General features: G+C 43.8%; 1 protein-coding gene across 1 annotated transcript in view; it reads right to left on the bottom strand.

Moving 5' to 3' along the window:
- The window catches only part of LOC128642679 (extracellular calcium-sensing receptor-like), a 102719-nt gene that overhangs the window by 25367 nt on the left and 57162 nt on the right, over positions 1 to 20190 (bottom strand). The window contains exon 4 of the mRNA XM_053695460.1: positions 17332 to 18168. Coding sequence (XP_053551435.1) covers positions 17332 to 18168 — 837 coding nt within the window. The remainder of the gene's footprint in view (positions 1 to 17331; positions 18169 to 20190) is intronic.

Raw genomic sequence — 20190 nt, 5'->3', positions numbered from 1 at the left:
TCTGATAGAGCGCCTTCTTGTATCCCCTTCTGGGATATTACATCTTATGTGTGTTTGTATGGTACTTTCGTTGCTCTCAGGTATCTGGTATAATCGGTGATGTTCTTTCTGATTGTTTACAGATCCGAGCTGATAGCTGAATATGCCGACTCCGAGGGTTGTATTGACCTTAGCAGCTACGTTCTCCGCTCCGTGTCTATAGGTATCGGTACCTAATCGACAAGTATCGGATGCTGGTATCCGATGTTTGTAACACCACTTCCCAAAGATACAGAAGGAAATAAAAAGAAGCATCATACTCCAACAGGTCATAAATATATCATCATATTTAACACAGATAGGGATATATTCCCCTCATCGCTTCCAAACATATGTCTGAGGTCCAAAAAGGTTAGCATTTTTCTACATCTTTATGCTACACAGTGTACTAGTTTAGTAATACTGCACCATAAATTGTTTTTTTGTTTATGTCTCCTCCCTTCTACAAGTGCTGAAATCTGGGACCTCACTGCTCATATATATATATTAATATAAAATAGATCCCAACAAGTATAGATATATCTTATTTATTAAGTAAAACAAATATTATTAAATACAATACAGAAATGGTTGCATATATTAATGCACTCAATATAAATTTAACGTAAAAATATAAATTATGCTTACTTGATAATATCATTTCCATCGGGGGGGAGGAGAGTCCAAGTTTTCATTCATTACTTGTGGGAAATAAGAACATGGCCACCAGGAGGAGGCAAAGACACCCCAGCCAAAGGCTTAAAAACCTCCCCCACTCCCCTCATCCCCCTGTCATTCTGCAGAGGGAGCAAGGAACAGTAGGAGAAATATCAGGGTATAAATGGTGCCAGAAGAACAAAATACAATTTAGGTCCGCCCAACGAAGCAATGGGCAGGGGCCATGGACTCTACTCCCCATGATGGAAATGAAATTATCAGGTAAGCATAACTTATATTTTCCATCTAAAGGGGAGGAGAGTCCACAGCTTCATTCATTACTTGTGGGAAACAAATACCCAAGCTCTAGAGGACACTGAATGAAAAATGTGAGGGCAAAGAGGCGGACCCTAATCTGAGGGCACCACAGTCTGCAAAACCTCTCTCATCAAAAACCGCTTCTGCAGAAGCGAAAACGTCAAATTTGTAAAACTTTGTAAAAGTATGGTAGCCGCCTTACAAATCTGCTCCATAGAGACCTCATTCTTGAAGGCCCAAGAAGAAGCCACAGCTCTAGTGGAATGAGCCGTGATCCTTTGAGGAGGCTTATGTCCCGCTGTCTCATAGGCTAAGCGAATCATGCTCCTCAAATAAAAAGACAAAGAAGTTGAAGAGGCCTTCTGACCTAGCGCTTCCCTGAATACACCACAAACAGAGATGTAGACTGTCTGAAATCCTTAGTAGCCTGAAGGTAAATCTTCAGGGCACGAACTACATCCAAATTATGAAGTAACCTCTCCTTAGGAGAAGAAGGGTTAGGACACAAAGAAGGAACAACTATTTCTTGATTGATGTTACGATCAGACACAACCTTGGGAAGAAATCACAATCCAGTGCGAAGAACAGCCTTATCGGCATCAAAAAACCAAATAAGGAGGCTCCCATTGCAAGGCCGCCAACTCAGAAACTATGCGTGCTGATGCAATAGCCAACAGGAAAAGGACCTTCCAGGAAAGAGTCTTAATGCCAATAGAGTGCATAGGTTCAAATGGAATTCTCTGCAAAACGTTAAAAACTAAATTTAAGCTCCAGGGAGAAGCGGACTGTCTGAAGACAGGCTTGATTCTAGACAGAGCCCGAACAAAAGACTGAACGTCAGGAAGCTCAGCGAGTCTCTTGTGCAACAAGACTGATAATGCCGAAATCTGTCCCTTTAAGGAACTGGTGGCAAGCCCCTTCTGCAGACCATCCTGGAGAAAGGAAAGAATCCTAGATACCTTAACCTTATGCCAAGGATACCCATGCAACTCACACCAGGACAAATAAGTCCTCCACACCTTATGATAGATGCGACGAGTGACCGGCTTCCTGGCCTGAAATAGAGTATCAATCACCCTCTCAGAAAAATCTCGTTTGGCCAAGACTAAGCGTTCAATCTCCACGCAGTCAGCCTCAGAGAATCTAGATTTTGATGTTGAAAGGGACCCTGTTCCAGCAGATCCCTGCGACAGGGTAACCTCCAAGGAGGAGAGGATGACATCCCCACCAGATCCGCAGAATGGCAGAAGCTCGCTCCTGCTTGATGCGGGCCACTACACGAGGAAGAAGCGGTAACGGTGGAAAAATGTAAGCTAGGTTGAATCCCCAAGGAACCGCTAAGGCTTCTATCAGCTCTGCCTGGGGATCCCTTGACCTCGACCCGTATCTGGGTAACTTGCAATTGAGTCTGGACGCCATGAGATCTATCTCCGGCGTTGCCCATCTGAGACAAATCTCTGTACACACCTCAGGGTGAAGAGACCATTCCCCAGGATGAACGGACTGCCTGCTGAGAAAGTCCGGTTCTCAGTTGTCCACACCTGGAATGTGGATAGTTGAGAGCGAGCAGTTGTGGGACTCCGCCCATTCCAAAATCCGAGACACCTCCCTCATTGCAAGGGAGCTTCTCATACCCCCTAATGTTGTCGGTCTGGAATCTAATGAAGCTGAATGACCCCAGAGGAGGCCACACCTTCAGAGCATTGTAGATTACTCAAAGTTCCAGAATGTTTATCGGGAGGAGAGACTCCTCCCGGGTCCATTTTCCTTGTGCCATCCTGGCACCCCAAACAGCTCCCTATCCTGCCAGACTCGCGTCCGTGGTTACAATCTCCCCGGATGGTCTCAGGAAGGATGTCCCTAGGGACCGTTGTTCCGGACGGATCCACCAAAAGAGGGTGCTTCGAGTCTGAACGTCCAGGGATATCTGCTGTGATAGATCTGAATGATCGCTGTTCCACTGTCTTAACAGCGAGGTCTGAGATGGAACCTTGCGAATGTAATGACATCTATGCTGAAAACCATGAGTCCGATCACCTCCATACATAGGGCTACTGAGGGACTTGAGGGGGACTGAAGAGCCAGACAGGAGTACGCAATCTTCATGCGTCGCTGATCTGTGAGAAATATCTTCATGGATATAGAGTCTATTATCGTGCCAAGAACCTCCACCCTGTTGCTGGGAACCAGGGAACTCTATCCTGAGTTGATCTTTCAAACGTGAGATTGGAGCAGGAGAAGAAGGGCCCTCGAGTGGTCCTGTGCGAGACTGAACGATGGCGCCTGGACTAGGATGTCGCCCAGGTATGGCGCCACAGCAATGCCTCTGGATATGGCCACTGCAAGTAGCGCCTCCAGAACCTTTGTGAAGACTCTCAGGGCCGTCGCCAGACCAAAAGGAAGGGCCACAAACTGGAAGTGTTGGTCCAGAAACGCAAATCTCAGGAACCTGCCTGAAGTGATCCCTGTGGATTTGTACATGAAGGTAAGCATCCTTCAAGTCTATTGTCATCATGAACTGTCCCTCTTGAAATTGAAGGGCAGAATATATATGATCGTCTCCATTTTGAACGATGGAACAGACAGAAATCTGTTTAAACACTTTAGGTCTAGAATTGGGCGGAACGTGCCCTCCTTCTTTGGTACCACAAAAAGGTTTGAATAATACCCTAGACCCCTCTCTGCTGGGGGTACTGGTACAATAACTCCTAGAGAAGAGAGATCCCTCACACACTCTAGAAATACTTTTCTGGTCTTGCAGACAGATTTGACAAGAGGAATCTGCCCTTTGGCGGATGAGATCTGAATCCTATCCTGTACCCTTGGGCGACAAACTCCAGAACCCAAGGGTCCTGAACATCCTGCAACTAGGCTTCTGAGAAGAGAGATAACCTGCCCCCTACTTGGTCCAGAGACCGGTCGGGGGCTGCACCTTTATGCCGATTTTGACTAAGCTGGCTTATTGTTCTGCTGGACTTACTCCAAGACTGAGCTGGCTTCCAAGTTCCCTTGGACTGAACCACTTTCATGGCGGGCTGCTGGCGTTGGGCCTTGTCCACACAAAATGACAGCCGAATGAAAGGTAGAACCCTTAGGCTTAGCCATCTTATCCTGCTGTAGAAAAGCACCCTTGCCTCCCGTAAACGTGGATATGATCGAATCCAATCCTGGACCGAACAAAATCTTTCCTTGAAAAGGTAGGGACAACAATCTCGACTTAGAGGTCATGTCTGCAGACCATGATTTTAGCCACAGAGCCCTGCGAGCTAAAACGGAAAAACCTTATATCTTCGCATTCAGGCGAATAATTTGCATATTGGCGTCACATATGAAAGAATTGACGACCTTCAACGCCTTAATCTTTTCATGTATCTCGTCAATAGAAGTCTCCCCCTCGACCATATCACACAGGGATTAACACCAATATGTTGCAGCTCCGGCAACCGCGGCTACAGCCGCTGCCGGTTGAAAAACAAACCCTGTGTGCTGAAACATCTTTCTTAACATGTTTTCCAACTTTTTATCCATGGGCTCCTTAAACGACGAACTATCCTCAAGTGGAATAGTCGTCCGCTTCGTGAGCGTAGAGATGGCACCATCCACTTTAGGGACAGTCCCCCATAGCTCGAGCTGAGAGTCCAGAATGGGGAACAGTTTCTTAAAGGAAGAAGAAGGGGAAAAGGAAGAACCTAATTGCTCCCATTCATTCTTAATAATATTAGCCATCTTAACGGGAACCGGGAAGGTCTGTGGTACTACCCTGTCCTCATATACTTTATCAAGCTTAGGAATCGAAGGTACCTCCGGAAGCTTCGGTTCTGAAAACCTCCAGAGTAGTAAGCACTTGCTTCAGCAAAAAGCGCAAATTCTCCATCCTAAACCTAAAGTCAGACTCCTCCGCAACCGGAGGCCTAGATGACATGGATTCCGACCTAGAAGGGGCCTCTTTTGAAGAGTCGGATTGGGCCTCATCAGCAGATAACGCTTCTGATATTTCCATAGGCGTAGAGAAACCCTGGGCCGGACCACAAAGATGCGTCCTACGCTTGCGCTTAGCAGCACGTGGTAAAGCATGGATCACCTTCGACACCGCTGTTTGGAGTTGATCCACAAAATCTGACGGCCAACTAAGCTCTCCCGTAGGAGTAATGGTTGGACAATATTAACTTTCTTTGACATGATTACTTTATCAAGGCATGTAGAACATAGTTGAGAAGGCTGATCTACCAGAACCTCCTCACAATAAAGTATGAGACTTTTTTAAAGAGGGAGTACCCTCTAACGCGTCAGAGTCCTCCATAGCTTGCACTTTTATTACAGACTAGATTGTAATAATAAAAAGGGCACCTTTATAACCTGTAGAAGCAGAGAACAGAGAGAGGCGCCTTATGGGACAGTATCGTAGTGTCGCTAATATGCAGATAGAGGCAGACAGCACACACAGGTGGAAGAATACTCACAAGTGAGGCGGCATAAACGTATGCCAAACTAGACAGGACGGAACCTTAGTCGCCCGCCAGACGGTCCAATGGGAGAAAGACTCTCACGTTCCAGTGGTCCAATCCGCTACGGCGGACAAAGGCAGACGTCAGGTGCCCACAGCGTCTGTGGGAGGATCAATGGCTCAGAGTCCTTAGTGCAAGTGATAGAATATTGCTCCACACATAGGATCTGATATCTCTCAGTGCTCTGGCCGTGTCCAGCTACAGCTCCACAGGAAGTAAATGGGAGGAGACTACTTCCTGTGGAGGTGTAGCTGGACACGGCCAGAGCACTGAGAGATATCAGATCCTATGTGTGGAGCAATATTCTATCACTTGCACTAAGGACTCTGAGCCATTGATCCTCCCACAGACGCTGTGGGCACCTGACGTCTGCCTTTGTCCGCCGTAGCGGATTGGACCACTGGAACGTGAGAGTCTTTCTCCCATTGGACCGTCTGGCGGGCGACTAAGGTTCCGTCCTGTCTAGTTTGGCATACGTTTATGCCGCCTCACTTGTGAGTATTCTTCCACCTGTGTGTGCTGTCTGCCTCTATCTGCATATTAGCGACACTACGATACTGTCCCATAAGGCGCCTCTCTCTGTTCTCTGCTTCTACAGATATCTGCCATTATCCTACTTTTGGGAGTGCTGCCGTCAGATCGGGTGGCCTGCGGTGTGGTATTACCTTGCCTCCCCCGAGACTGGTTTTGGTTTATGTGTTTTGCATCTCATATTTGCGCACCTCAACAAGGACTCAATCCTCGTTTTATCTGACCTTTATAACCTCCAATGGCCGGGGCACTCACCATCTCCTATGACCCAGACTACAGAAACCGCTTTGTCTCCTGCGCCATCAGTCAAGCAGAGGAAGTTGCCTAGGCCACACCCTGTCACATGGAGTGCCTTGCAGGACCGCCCCTGCACTAGGGAGAAAAAGACACCAAAACGGCCGCGCAAGGAAGAGAACCTGTCAGTTCCACCATTGCCAGAGCCTCATCTCGCACATAACGCAGCAATGACACAATAAAAAATATTATGTATAAACCCTTCCTGTTCAAAAATTTCCCTTCCAGGAATATTAACCCTTGATTTTTAAAGATAAAGAGGTGTCACACTGTGACCCTGTCTTCTCCGTTATCATTATGAACATAATAAAATGAAAGGATCTTACCAGAATCTATGCTGTGGAACAGGAACATGGCCCTTCAAGTGTGACAAGTTAGTAGCATCGCTCCTGACATGGACTTGAGTGCAGAAAGCAGGCAGCGAAACTCGTCAACACTGATTGCTTATGGAGCTGTTCATATGAGTCGGGATCGATTCAGAGAAAGACTCTCCCTGCATCTCTGAACTCTAACTTTCACCCAGGCTCTCACTGAGAGGCTGACAGGACTACTTAAAACTCCAGTCCCATTCTGAAGAGTACTACCCTCCATAAGAGACTACTCCGAATCTTCCGACACTTCTCTGCCAACCTCCTGTGACGAAAGGCAAAGAATGACTGGGGGATGAGGGGAGTGGGGGAGGTATTTAAGCCTTTGGCTGGGGTGTCTTTGCCTCCTCCTGGTAGCCAGGTTCTTATTTCCCACAAGTAATGAATGAAGCCGTGGACTCTCCTCCCCTTTAGATGGAAATCTTATTACACTGTGCTGGAACAGATAAACATTTTTACCATAATAGGGATTACATAGAAGTAAAAATAAACATATTAAATCAATTGCATAAAAACAGAATTTATGCTTACCTGATAAATTACTTTCTCTTACGGTGTATCCAGTCCACGGATTCATCCTTACTTGTGGGATATTCTCATTCCCTACAGGAAGTGGCAAAGAGAGCACACAGCAAAGCTGTCCATATAGCTCCCCCTGAGGCTCCGCCCCCCCAGTCATTCGACCGACGGTTAGGAGAAAAAGGAGAAACCATAGGGTGCAGTGGTGACTGTAGTTTTGCAAAAATAATTTGAACCTGACTTAATTGCCAGGGCGGGCCGTGGACTGGATACACCATAAGAGAAAGTAATTTATCAGGTAAGCATAAATTCTGTTTTCTCTTACATGGTGTATCCAGTCCATGGATTCATCCTTACTTGTGGGATACCAATACCAAAGCTTTAGGACACGGATGAAGGGAGGGAACAAGTCAGGTAACCTAAACGGAAGGCACCACTGCTTGCAAAACCTTTCTCCCAAAAATAGCCTCCGAAGAAGCAAAAGTATCGAATTTGTAAAATTTGGCAAAAGTATGCAGTGAAGACCAAGTCGCTGCCTTACAAATCTGTTCAACAGAAGCCTCATTCTTGAAAGCCCATGTGGAAGCCACAGCTCTGGTGGAATGAGCTGTAATTCGTTCAGGAGGCTGCTGTCCAGGAGTCTCATAAGCCAATCGGATGATGCTTTTCAGCCAGAAGGAAAGAGAGGTAGCAATCGCTTTCTGACCTCTCCTCTTACCAGAATAGACAACAAACAAGGATGACGTTTGTCTGAAATCCTTAGTTGCCTTTAAGTAGAACTTTAAAGCACGAACCACATCAAGATTGTGTAACAGTTGTTCCTTCTTAGAAACTGGATTAGGGCACAGAGAAGGAACAATGATTTCCTGGTTAACATTCTTATTAGAAACCACTTTTGGAAGGAAACCAGGTTTAGTACGCAAAACAACCTTATCTGCGTGGAACACCAGATAGGGTGAATTACACTGCAAAGCAGACAATTCTGAAACTCTTCGAGCAGAAGAAATAGCTACCAAAAACAAAACTTTCCAAGATAATAACTTAATATCTATGGAATGTAAGGGATCAAACGGAACCCCTTGAAGAACTGAAAGAACTAAATTTAGACTCCATGGAGGAGCCACAGGTTTATAAACAGGCTTGATTCTAACTAGAGCCTGTGCAAACGCCTGAACGTCTGGTACTGCCGCCAAACGCTTATGTAACAGGATAGACAGAGCAGATATCTGTCCCTTTAAGGAACTAGCTGACAATCCTTTCTCCAATCCTTCTTGGAGAAAAGACAATATCCTTGGAATCCTAATCTTACTCCACGAGTAACCCTTGGATTCACCCCAACAAAGATATTTCCGCCATATCCTATGGTAAATTTTCCTGGTGACAGGCTTTCTGGCCTGGATCAAAGTATCTACAGGGAGTGCAGAATTATTAGGCAAGTTGTATTTTTGAGGATTAATTTTATTATTGAACAACAACCATGTTCTCAATGAACCCAAAAAACTCATTAATATCAAAGCTGAATATTTTTGGAAGTAGTTTTTAGTTTGTTTTTAGTTTTAGCTATTTTAGGGGGATATCTGTGTGTGCAGGTGACTATTACTGTGCATAATTATTAGGCAACTTAACAAAAAAACAAATATATACCCATTTCAATTATTTATTTTTACCAGTGAAACCAATATAACATCTCAACATTCACAAATATACATTTCTGACATTCAAAAACAAAACAAAAACAAATCAGTGACCAATATAGCCACCTTTCTTTGCAAGGACACTCAAAAGCCTGCCATCTGTCAGTGTTTTGATCTGTTCACCATCAACATTGCGTGCAGCAGCAACCACAGCCTCCCAGGCACTGTTCAGAGAGGTGTACTGTTTTCCCTCCTTGTAAATCTCACATTTGATGATGGACCACAGGTTCTCAATGGGGTTCAGATCAGGTGAACAACGAGGCCATGTCATTAGATTTTCTTCTTTTATACCCTTTCTTGCCAGCCACGCTGTGGAGTACTTGGACGCGTGTGATGGAGCATTGTCCTGCATGAAAATCATGTTTTTCTTGAAGGATGCAGACTTCTTCCTGTACCACTGCTTGAAGAAGGTGTCTTCCAGAAACTGGCAGTAGGACTGGGAGTTGAGCTTGACTCCATCCTCAACCCGAAAAGGCCCCACAAGCTCATCTTTGATGATACCAGCCCAAACCAGTACTCCACCTCCACCTTGCTGGCGTCTGAGTCGGACTGGAGCTCTCTGCCCTTTACCAATCCAGCCACGGGCCCATCCATCTGGCCCATCAAGACTCACTCTCATTTCATCAGTCCATAAAACCTTAGAAAAATCAGTCTTGAGATATTTCTTGGCCCAGTCTTGACGTTTCAGCTTGTGTGTCTTGTTCAGTGGTGGTCGTCTTTCAGCCTTTCTTACCTTGGCCATGTCTCTGAGTATTGCACACCTTGTGCTTTTGGGCACTCCAGTGATGTTGCAGCTCTGAAATATGGCCAAACTGGTGGCAAGTGGCATCTTGGCAGCTGCACGCTTGACTTTTCTCAGTTCATGGGCAATTATTTTGCGCCTTGGTTTTTTCCACACGCTTCTTGCGACCCTGTTGACTATTTTGAATGAAACGCTTGATTGTTCGATGATCACGCTTCAGAAGCTTTGCAATTTTAAGAGTGCTGCATCCCCCTGCAAGATATCTCACTATTTTTGACTTTTCTGAGCCTGTCAAGTCCTTCTTTTGACCCATTTTGCCAAAGGAAAGGTAGTTGCCTAATAATTATGCACACCTGATATAGGGTGTTGATGTCATTAGACCACACCCCTTCTCATTACAGAGATGCACATCACCTAATATGCTTAATTGGTAGTAGGCTTTCGAGCCTATACAGCTTGGAGTAAGACAACATGCATAAAGAGGATGATGTGGTCAACATACTCATTTGCCTAATAATTCTGCACTCTCTGTATAACTGATTCAGAGAACCCACGCTTAGCTAGAATTAAGCGTTCAATCTCCAAGCAGTCAGTTGCAGAGAAACTAGATTTGGATGCTTGAATGGACCCTGAATTAGAAGATCCTGCCTCGATGGCAGCTTCCATGGTGGAACCGATGACATGTCCACTAGGTCTGCATACCAAGTCCTGCGTGGCCACGCAGGCACTATCAGAATTACCGAAGCCTTCTCCTGTTTGATTCTGGCTACTAGCCGAGGGAGAAGAGGAAACGGTGGAAAGACATAAGCTAGACTGAAGGACCAAGGCGCTACTAGAGCATCTATCAATGCCGCCTTGGGATCCCTGGGTAAAGGGGAAGTTTGGTGTTCTGACGGGACGCCATCAGGTCCAATTCCGGAATGCCCCATAGCTGGGTCAGCTGAGCAAAAACCTCTGGGTGGAGTTCCCACTCCCCCGGGTGAAAAGTCTGACGACTCAGAAAATCCGCCTCCCAGTTGTCTACTCCTGGGATGTGAATTGCAGATAGGTGGCAGGAGTGATCCTCCGCCCATTTGATGATCTTGGTTACTTCCTTCATCGCTAGGGAACTCTTTGTTCCTCCCTGATGATTGATGTACGCTACAGTCGTGATGTTGTCCGACTGAAATCTGATGAATTTGGCCTCCGCTAGTTGAGGCCATGCCTGGAGCACATTGAATATCGCTCTCAGTTCCAAAATGTTTATCGGGAGAAGAGATTCTTCCCGAGACCATAGGCCCTGAGCTTTCAGGGAGTCCCAGACGGCACCCCAGCCTAGCAGACTGGCATCGGTCGTGACAATAATCCACTCCGGTCTGCGGAAGCACATTCCCTGAGACAGGTGATCCTGAGACAACCACCAGAGAAGAGAGTCTCTGGTCTTCTGGTCCATTTGTATTTGGGGAGACAAATCTGCATAATCTCCATTCCACTGTTTGAGCATGCACAGTTGTAGTGGTCTGAGATGAATTCGGGCAAAAGGGACAACGTCCATTGCCGCGACCATTAATCCGATTACCTCCATGCACTGAGCCACGGAAGGCTGAGGAATGGAATGAAGAACTTGGCAAGTAGTTAAAAGCTTTGACTTCCTGACCTCTGTCAGAAATATTTTCATTTCTACCGAGTCTATTAGTGTTCCCAGAAAGTGAACCCTTGTGAGCGGGGACAGAGAACTTTTTTCGGTGTTCACCTTCCACCCGTGAGACCTTAGAAAGGCCAGAACAATATCCATATGAGCCTTGGCTCTGAGAAAAGACGACGCCTGTATTAAGATGTAGTCCAGATAGGGTGCTACTGCAATGCCCCGCGGTCTTAGTACCGCTAGAAGGGACCCTAGCACCTTTGTGAAAATTCTTGGAGCGGTGGCCAACCCGAAGGGAAGGGCCACGAACTGGTAATGCTTGTCCAGAAAGGCGAACCTTAGGAACTGATGGTGATCTTTGTGGATAGGAATATGAAGGTACGCATCCTTTAGATCCACGGTAGTCATATATTGACCTTCCTGGATCATCTGTAAGATTGTCCGAATGGTCTCCATCTTGAAGGATGGAACTCTGAGGAATTTGTTTAGAATTTTTAGATCCAGGATTGGTCTGAAAGTTCCTTCCTTTTTGGGAACTACAAACAGGTTTGAGTAAAAACCCAGTCCTTGTTCTGCAATTGGGACTGGACATATCACTCCCCTCTTGAGTAGATCTTCTACACAGCGTAAGAACGCCTCTTTCTTTGTCGTGTCTGAAGACAGACGAGAAATGTGGAACCTTCCCCTTGGAGGAGAGTCCTTGAATTCTAGAAGATATCCCTGAGCAACTATCTCTAATGCCCAGGGATCGGGAACATCTCTTGCCCAAGCCTGAGCAAAGAGAGAGAGTCTGCCCCCTACCAGATCCGGTCCCGGATCGGGGGCTACCCCTTCATGCTGTCTTAGTAGCAGCTGCAGGCTTCTTGGCCTGTTTACCCTTGTTCCAGCCCTGCAAAGGCTTCCAGGTTGCCTTGGGCTGTGGAGAGTTACCCTCTTGCTTTGCGGTCGCAGAGGTTGAAGCAGGACCGCTCCTGAAGTTGCGAAAGGAACGAAAATTAGCCTTGTTTTTAGCCTTAAAAGGCTTATCTTGCTGGAGGGCATGGCCCTTTCCCCCAGTGATATCCGAAATAATTTCTTTCAACTCTGGCCCGAAAAGGGTCTTTCCCTTGAAAGGAATATTCAGTAACTTAGTCTTAGACGACACATCGGCCGACCAAGATTTAAGCCAAAGCGCTCTGCGTGCCATGATGGCAAAACCAGAATTTTTCGCCGCTAACTTAGCTAGTTGGAAAGCGGCATCTGTGATAAAAGAATTAGCCAGCTTTAGAGCCTTAATTCTATCCATAATTTCATCATATGAGGTCTCCGTCTGGAGCGACTCCTCCAGCGCCTCAAACCAGAAAGCCGCTGCAGTAGTTACAGGAATAATGCAGGCAATAGGTTGGAGAAGGAAACCCTGTTGAACGAATATTTTCTTTAGTAAACCTTCTAATTTTTTATCCATAGGATCTTTGAAAGCACAACTGTCTTCAATTGGTATGGTTGTGCGCTTGGCTAGTGTTGAAACTGCCCCCTCTACCTTAGGGACCGTCTGCCATGCGTCCCGCCTGGGGTCTGTTATGGGGAACATTTTCTTAAAGATAGGGGGGGGAACAAAGGGTACACCTGGTCTCTCCCACTCCCTATCCACAATATCCGCCACCCTCTTCGGGATCGGAAACGCATCAGTGTATACAGGGACTTCTAGATATTTGTCCATTTTACACAATTTCTCTGGGACCACCATGGGGTCACAATCATCCAGTGTAGCTAATACCTCCTTAAGCAGCACGCGGAGGTGTTCCAGCTTAAATTTAAACGCTAAGGAATCTGATTCTGCCCGCTGAGAAACCTTTCCTGTATCAGAGATTTCTCCCTCGGACAGCACATCCCTCACCGTCCCTTCAGAGCGTTGTGAGGGTACAACAGATAAATCCTCCAAAGCTTCTGATTGCTCATACTCTGTTCTTAAGACCAAGCTATTACGCTTTGTAGGAAAAACTGGCAGTTTGGATAGAAATGCTGCAAGGGAATTATCCATGACTGCTGCTAATTGTTGTAATGTAATAGGGGCCAATGCGCTAGAGGTACTAGGCATCGCTTGCGCGGGCGTAACTGGTGTCGACACATGGGGAGAGGAGGAAGGGCTATCCTCGTTACCTTCCGTTAAAGAATCATCTTGGGCTACATTTTTAAGTGTCACTGCATGGTCTTTAAAATGTTTAGATACCTTAGCACACTTTAAACACAAATGTAAAGGGGGGACCGCCATGGCTTTTAAACACATAGAACAAGGTCTATCTGTAGGCTCAGACATGTTAAACAGACTTAGACTGCACTCAAATACAGTAAAATACAATTTTTGAAAAAACGGTACTGTGCCTTTAAATAATAAAAAGCGCACACTTTTTTACTAAAACTCCAAAACTCATCCAATCTTTATGAAAATTGCACCGTATGATCCTAATGCCTTGAAATGATTGCACAGTAAATTTCAAGTCAATTAACCCCTTACTGCCCAAACCGGAGCAAATTAAAGCTGGCAACCGGTTAGCAAAACTATAGCACCATGCCACAACCTCTGCTGTGGCCCTACCTTCCTTGGGGATTAGTTTTAATCGAAAATAAGCCTCTCTGAAGTCCTCAAGCAATCTCTGGACTCTTCACATGGAGCTGCATGAAGCTGTCTGTAAAATCAACTGCGCAACTGAGGCGCGAATTTCAGGCCCCCTCCCTCTTCACTCTGGGGATGTGGGGCCTTCCCAAGCCAAAATAGGTGTCTAAATAGATGCCATGCGGAATAAACCCCAAAACAAGTGTTTTAAATGTAATATAAGTTTGTATAAATATCAGATATTTGTAAAAAAACAATCGATTGCCCCTTAACAGTGTCCACCAGTGTTTGAGCCCTTTCAAATAAGCCTTCCTTCTATACTAAGTCTCAGAATATGGCTTACCTTTCCTCCATGGGGATTCTTGTCAGTCTTCTAGCATTACTAAGTCTTGACTAGAAAAAATGACTGAAACATACCTCAAAGCAGATAAGCCTGCAAACTGTTCCCCCCAACTGAAGTTTTCTGATGCTCAACAGTCCTGCATGGGAACAGCAATGGATTTTAGTTACAACATGCTAAAATCGTTTTCCTCTCAGCAGAAATCTTCATCACTTTCTGCCACAGAGTAAATAGTACAAACCGGCACTATTTTAAAATAACAAACTTTTGATTGAAGAAATAAAAACTACAAATCTAACACCACATTCACTTTACCCTCCCGTGGAGATGCTACTTGTTAGAGCGGCAAAGAGAATGACTGGGGGGGGCGGAGCCTGAGGGGGAGCTAAATGGACAGCTTTGCTGTGTGCTCTCTTTGCCACTTCCTGTAGGGAATGAGAATATCCCACAAGTAAGTATGAATCCGTGGACTGGATACACCATGTAAGAGAAAATATTTTCCTGCTTGAGACAAGCTACCACAATTGGTGGAAACAAATAAACAAACTGATATTGCCAAGGACTCACTAAGGCATTTATCAGCTCCACTTGAGGGTCCCTTGATCTCAATCCATATCTCTGAAGCTTGTGATTGAGCCAAGATGCCATGAGAACTATGTCCGGACACCCCCATCTGGCAATAAGTAGGTAGAAAATCTCCTGATTCAGAAACCATTTTTCTGGGTGAGTTGTCTGACAACTCAGATAATCCGCCTCCCAATTTTCCACCCCAGGAATATGAATTGCTGAAATCGAACATTGGTTGTTTTCTGCCCAAATCTATATATGAGACACCTCCTTACATTGCTAGGGGACTGCATGTACCACCTTGATGATTGATCAATGCTACTGTTGTTATATTGTCCAATTGAAACCAAATGAAGGGAACTTACCATAGGCTAAAGCCGTGTTCTTTGCATTAATTCTGATGATTTGAACAATAGCATCACAAATGAAGGAATTTGCCGTCTTTAGATACCTAATGCGATCCTGAATTTCTTCTAGGGAAGACTCAACTAAACCTAATCAAACAAAGAGTTGCACCAAAAAGCAGCAGCACCAGCCACTGCAGCAATACTAACGGCCGGCTGAAAGAGGAAACCCCCTTGAAGAAAAGCCTTTCTCAAGTAACCTTCAAGTTTCCTACCCATAGGATCATTGAAAGACATACTGTCTTCCAAGGGAATAGAGGTTATTTTAGCTAATGTAGAGATAGCACCATCCACCTTAGGAATAGTCTCCCATAGATCAAAATTAGCCTCCCAGAAAAAGTAGAACTAGCGTCCTGAAACAAATTCTGTAAAACAGTAGCAAGGCATGCGCTGCAAAGTTGGGCAGGAGGACATACAGTGACCATCTTACATAACAAACATTTATCATATGGAATTGTGATATGTGAAGTGACCTCTTCACAGCAGGCTCCTCCAGATACATTAAGCTATAAGGAGATTAGATAAAAACACAACTATTGCAGAATGAGTATTTTACGGTGAAAATAAGCCCTAGAGCAAAACCCCTAGAAATTGCTGACTAAAAAGAAAAAACAGCCACACGTGGTAACACACTAGTGCTATAGCACTGGAACAGCTTCCCAAAAATTATATTTAATTTGTGTTATATTAAATTATATTTAATTTTGTGTTAGCCCACAAAAAATGTTATATTATTATTTCCCCTTGTGCTCCAGTGTAAAGGTCTTACCACCAACTGTGACCTGAGCCAAAGACACAATGATCAGAGTGATGGCGTACCCTTTTGACGCTGATCGCAAAGCATGAGGAAGAAAAGTGGGCAGGGAATGCTCGCGAGACTCTGCAGCGGGAAAAACTTTAACTCTTTCCCCACTGCCTAAGAGCTCCACGCACAAATCCCTATCCTGTCATAAGCTAGATCGCTTCCACAGCACCCCAGAGCACTAAAAGAAAAACTGGAGCACTGAGGTACCGAAGAGCTAGTGCCATTATCTGTTCAAAGTGATCCAGCACCTAACACCCAATGTTAACAGTGTGACCCCGTGTTCCCACAACAGAGCGCGTAAAGGTTGGGCTGAGACCTGTAAGTCCTGCATAATAAATAAAATAAACAGACCTAAATATTGTTAATACTGTAAGTTAGAATAAGCCTTGCTCACTGAGACATACAGCTTCAACATAAGGCAGCAGATATTAAACCCATTTAAAGCAGATTGCACCACTGTACCAACTGCCAGGAAAACTGCCCAGAATAAGTGACAAGTAGTACTTACCAAGTACCTAAGTCAACACCAAAAGGATGTACTCAACTATCTCCCTGTACCTGTAAGAGAGATTCTACATCATATTATCCAGTAAGTACTGTCCTGAAACTGTCAGTGTAAGACTTACAAAGGAGCAGTACATATATCTAGTCAAACAGGGGGAGGCAAAATTGAACTTCCTAGAGACTCCTAGACCTGCTTAAGGACAAGACTTCATAAAGTACAAAGTCCCTGCCATACTCTTCTAACTGTCTCTTCAAGAAACTATCCATTGAGGCAAAAAAATAATAAACTGTTGAATTTGAACAGCACCTCTATTCTTGCCCACTCCTAAACAAGGCAAAGAACTACTGGGAGGGAAAGGGAAGTAGGAGGGATATTTAAGCTCTAGTGTAATGTAATGGTGGCCAGGTGATGTAATCTCAAGAATAAGGATTGTGGACTCTCACTACCATTAGAAAGAAAATATCTTATGTTAGGCAATATTTAAATGCAATAACACAGCTTATACATGCAACCTAAAGTTAGTCTTATACAATTCTAAATACTTTTGTATAAATAGTACCATTAGAACTGTATATATAAAAATATAAATATATATTAATTAAAAATTTGGATTTAAGAATAAGTTTGGAACTTGGAATTCTGGATTTGGAATATGTACCTGTATCATGCCCAAACAAAGAAAAAAATATATAAATTCAAAATCTGAAACAGAATAAGTTAATTATCCTAAATGAATGGAGGAACAGTGTGTAATTCTGAAATAAGATAGACATAGATAGATAGATAGATAGATAGATAGATAGATAGATAGATAGATAGATGGATAGATCACCATCATAGATAATACCTGCCAGGGCTGGAAATCATATTTGTTAGCACAAGAGCCACCGGTAAAGGGACCTTCTCCAGTTCTGCAGGTCAACAAGTTGTGAAGTGCATGAGCAACCGCATATAGGGCATTGTGTGCCATGTATACTGACTGTGATGTTGGATCGTTGCTCTCTGTTACATCATTGGTTACCAGTTTCTCTAAGCCTGTACATGTCCTACTGGTACTGCTTATTGCAGAGGAGCTACTATTACCAATCCAATCAACCCAATTGCAGTTGAAGTATCTCTCCCAGAACTGCCTTATAGAGAGCATCCTGGAGTATTTTGAAGGGTAGATATTTTGCAAGAAGTTAGCAAAATGTGGTAGTATTTTTTTACTTCTCGCAATTCCTATGGTGCCATTTAATAGTGTCCAATATTCTTTTTGATAAAAAACAGGAGAGGTGAACCAAGCTTCTATTCCTACCCATAATTTTCCTGTGACATTTTGCTGAAGAACCTCAACAAATACTGCATTTACTTCTGGGGGAGAGGCAAAAAGTATAACAACAGAGGCTGTTGACATTCTAACAATCTCTATCATTTTTGCCATTTGGTTGTCAATAGAATCTAAGCGTATGGTTTCAAAAAAAGCAAAGCAAATTCCATTTCTGGTAGCCTCGGTTTTAAGAGTAAGCCCACCTACTGTGCCATAGTCAGTTGATGTAATCAGTACCCCAATCCAGTTCCATCCAAAAGCCTTACAAAGTTCAATCAAAGCATAAGGCTGGGCATCAACGCTAACTATGGTTCTCAGGAAGGATGGGAACTCCAGCTTGTTACTCAAGTTCGGTAGAGATGCAGCATAGCTAACCTGCGAACAGAAAGTTGATAACATTTAGCAATACTTGTGTGCTGAGTGTCAGGGAAGGATTTACTAGTGAAATGTATATAAAATACTAAATATGTAACTGTTGTAGGCTACAGCAGGACCTACACAACAGATGCCCCACCCCCTAAAGGTAACTCGGTAATACGTAATTGTAATAATATACATAATAATAGTAATAATAGACATGTTTCTCTGTATTATGATTTTAAATATCTATATATCTATATTAATTTCTATCCGTCTGTCTATCTAACTATCTATTATCTATCTATCTATCTATCTATCTATCTATCTATCTATCTATCTATCTATCATCTGTCTGTTTATCTATCATCTATCTGTCGGTCTATCTATCTATCTATCTATCTATCTATCTATCTATCTATCTATCTATCATCTGTCTGTCTGTCTATCTATCATCTATCTGTCTGTCTATCTATCTACCTATCCTGCTAATGCTCTTTAGTGCTGTATAATGATGTTAGTTTCTATACACTATATCCTAATGCATACACTGCTATGTTTAACTATGATGTGAATATATACTCAGTTGATTATGCTGTGCAGTATAATGATGATAAGTTTCTTTACACAGATAGATTTACACCTGGTTGTAGGCAATATTCCCTCTAATTCTGGTGTGTACTATTTTTATTTTTTTTTGCTTGTCCAACGATACACATGGGGTCATTTAAATGCATGCACAGTTTGTACACCTAAATGCGTAAATAAAATAAGAACATAGGGGGGGCGAATTATAAATGTCTGGCGGTTGTTTGCTGTCCGCTGCTCAGAGGCCGCGGACCAGTTAAGGAGCAGCGAACTTAAGACCGCTTCTTCTTAACTGCTGTTTCCAGCGAGCCTGAAGGCTCGTACGGAATCAGCTACATCGGAGCCGATACAGAGCATGTTAAATGGGCCCCATAGTATCAGTTAACTATATAAAGTAATGGCTGTGACAATCTGCTTGTGAAATATTTTGAAAACACCTTATAACATGGAAATAAATTGTTTAAAGGGACATAAAACCCAAATGTATTCTTTCGTGATTCAGATAGAACATACAATTCTAAACAGCTTTCCAATTTACTTCTATTATCAAATTGTATTCATTTTCTTGTTTTCCCTTTGTTGAAAAGCATGGAGGCAAGCTCAGGAGTGTGCACGTGTCTGCAGCACTATATGGAAGCAGTTTTGCAACAATGTTGTACTTCAGCAAGAGCACAAGATGGCAGCACTATTTCCTTTCATGTAGTGCTCCATATATGGGCACGCTACCTATCTAGCTATCTCTAGAATACCAAGAGAAAGATGCAAATTTGATTATAGAAGTAAATTGCAAACTTTTTGTATTTATTGTATTCTCTATGTGAATCATAAAAGAAAAAAAATTGAGTTTCATGTCCCTTTAAAAGAAAAAAAGAATGGGATGTACACTCAGACAAAATGCATACTAAGACTCAGACATCAGATCTGACCATAAAGACTTGGATGAAGGCACTTAAGAGGGAAGACCTGATTCATAAATACTCTTTACTGACTCCAATTAGATGCCTCCTTTCAAGCGATTCCCGCATATTGGTTAAAAAATGGGAAAACAAAGGGCTTTACAGGGTGGTAGACATAGTGAATGGGAGACAATTGCTCACCTTCACCCAGGTGCAGACAAAACTCACGCCTATCAAACTTCACTGGTATCTCTACCTTCAGTTTAGTTCCTCCTTACAATCTTTCCTGAAAAAGTCCCCGGGTGGGGGATCAACGGTTTTGGAGGACTGCGTAAACAGTCCCACTAGGGCCAAACATTCTATATCTAGGATATACTTAGCATTACAATCCCCCCCCGAATAGAACCAAGCCCACAGTAATGGTAGCATGGGAGAAAGAGCGGAATATGCTTAAAGGGGTACAAGAGTGGGAGGACTTGTTCCAGGGAGCTGATAGGGGGCTAGTCAGTATGGATCTGAAAGAAAACACTATGAAGACCATATTCAGATGGTATCT

This window comes from Bombina bombina, chromosome 12 (genome assembly GCF_027579735.1).
Source record: "Bombina bombina isolate aBomBom1 chromosome 12, aBomBom1.pri, whole genome shotgun sequence".
Classification (NCBI taxonomy): domain Eukaryota; kingdom Metazoa; phylum Chordata; class Amphibia; order Anura; family Bombinatoridae; genus Bombina; species Bombina bombina.
This window is presented reverse-complemented; position numbering and strand designations above follow the sequence as displayed.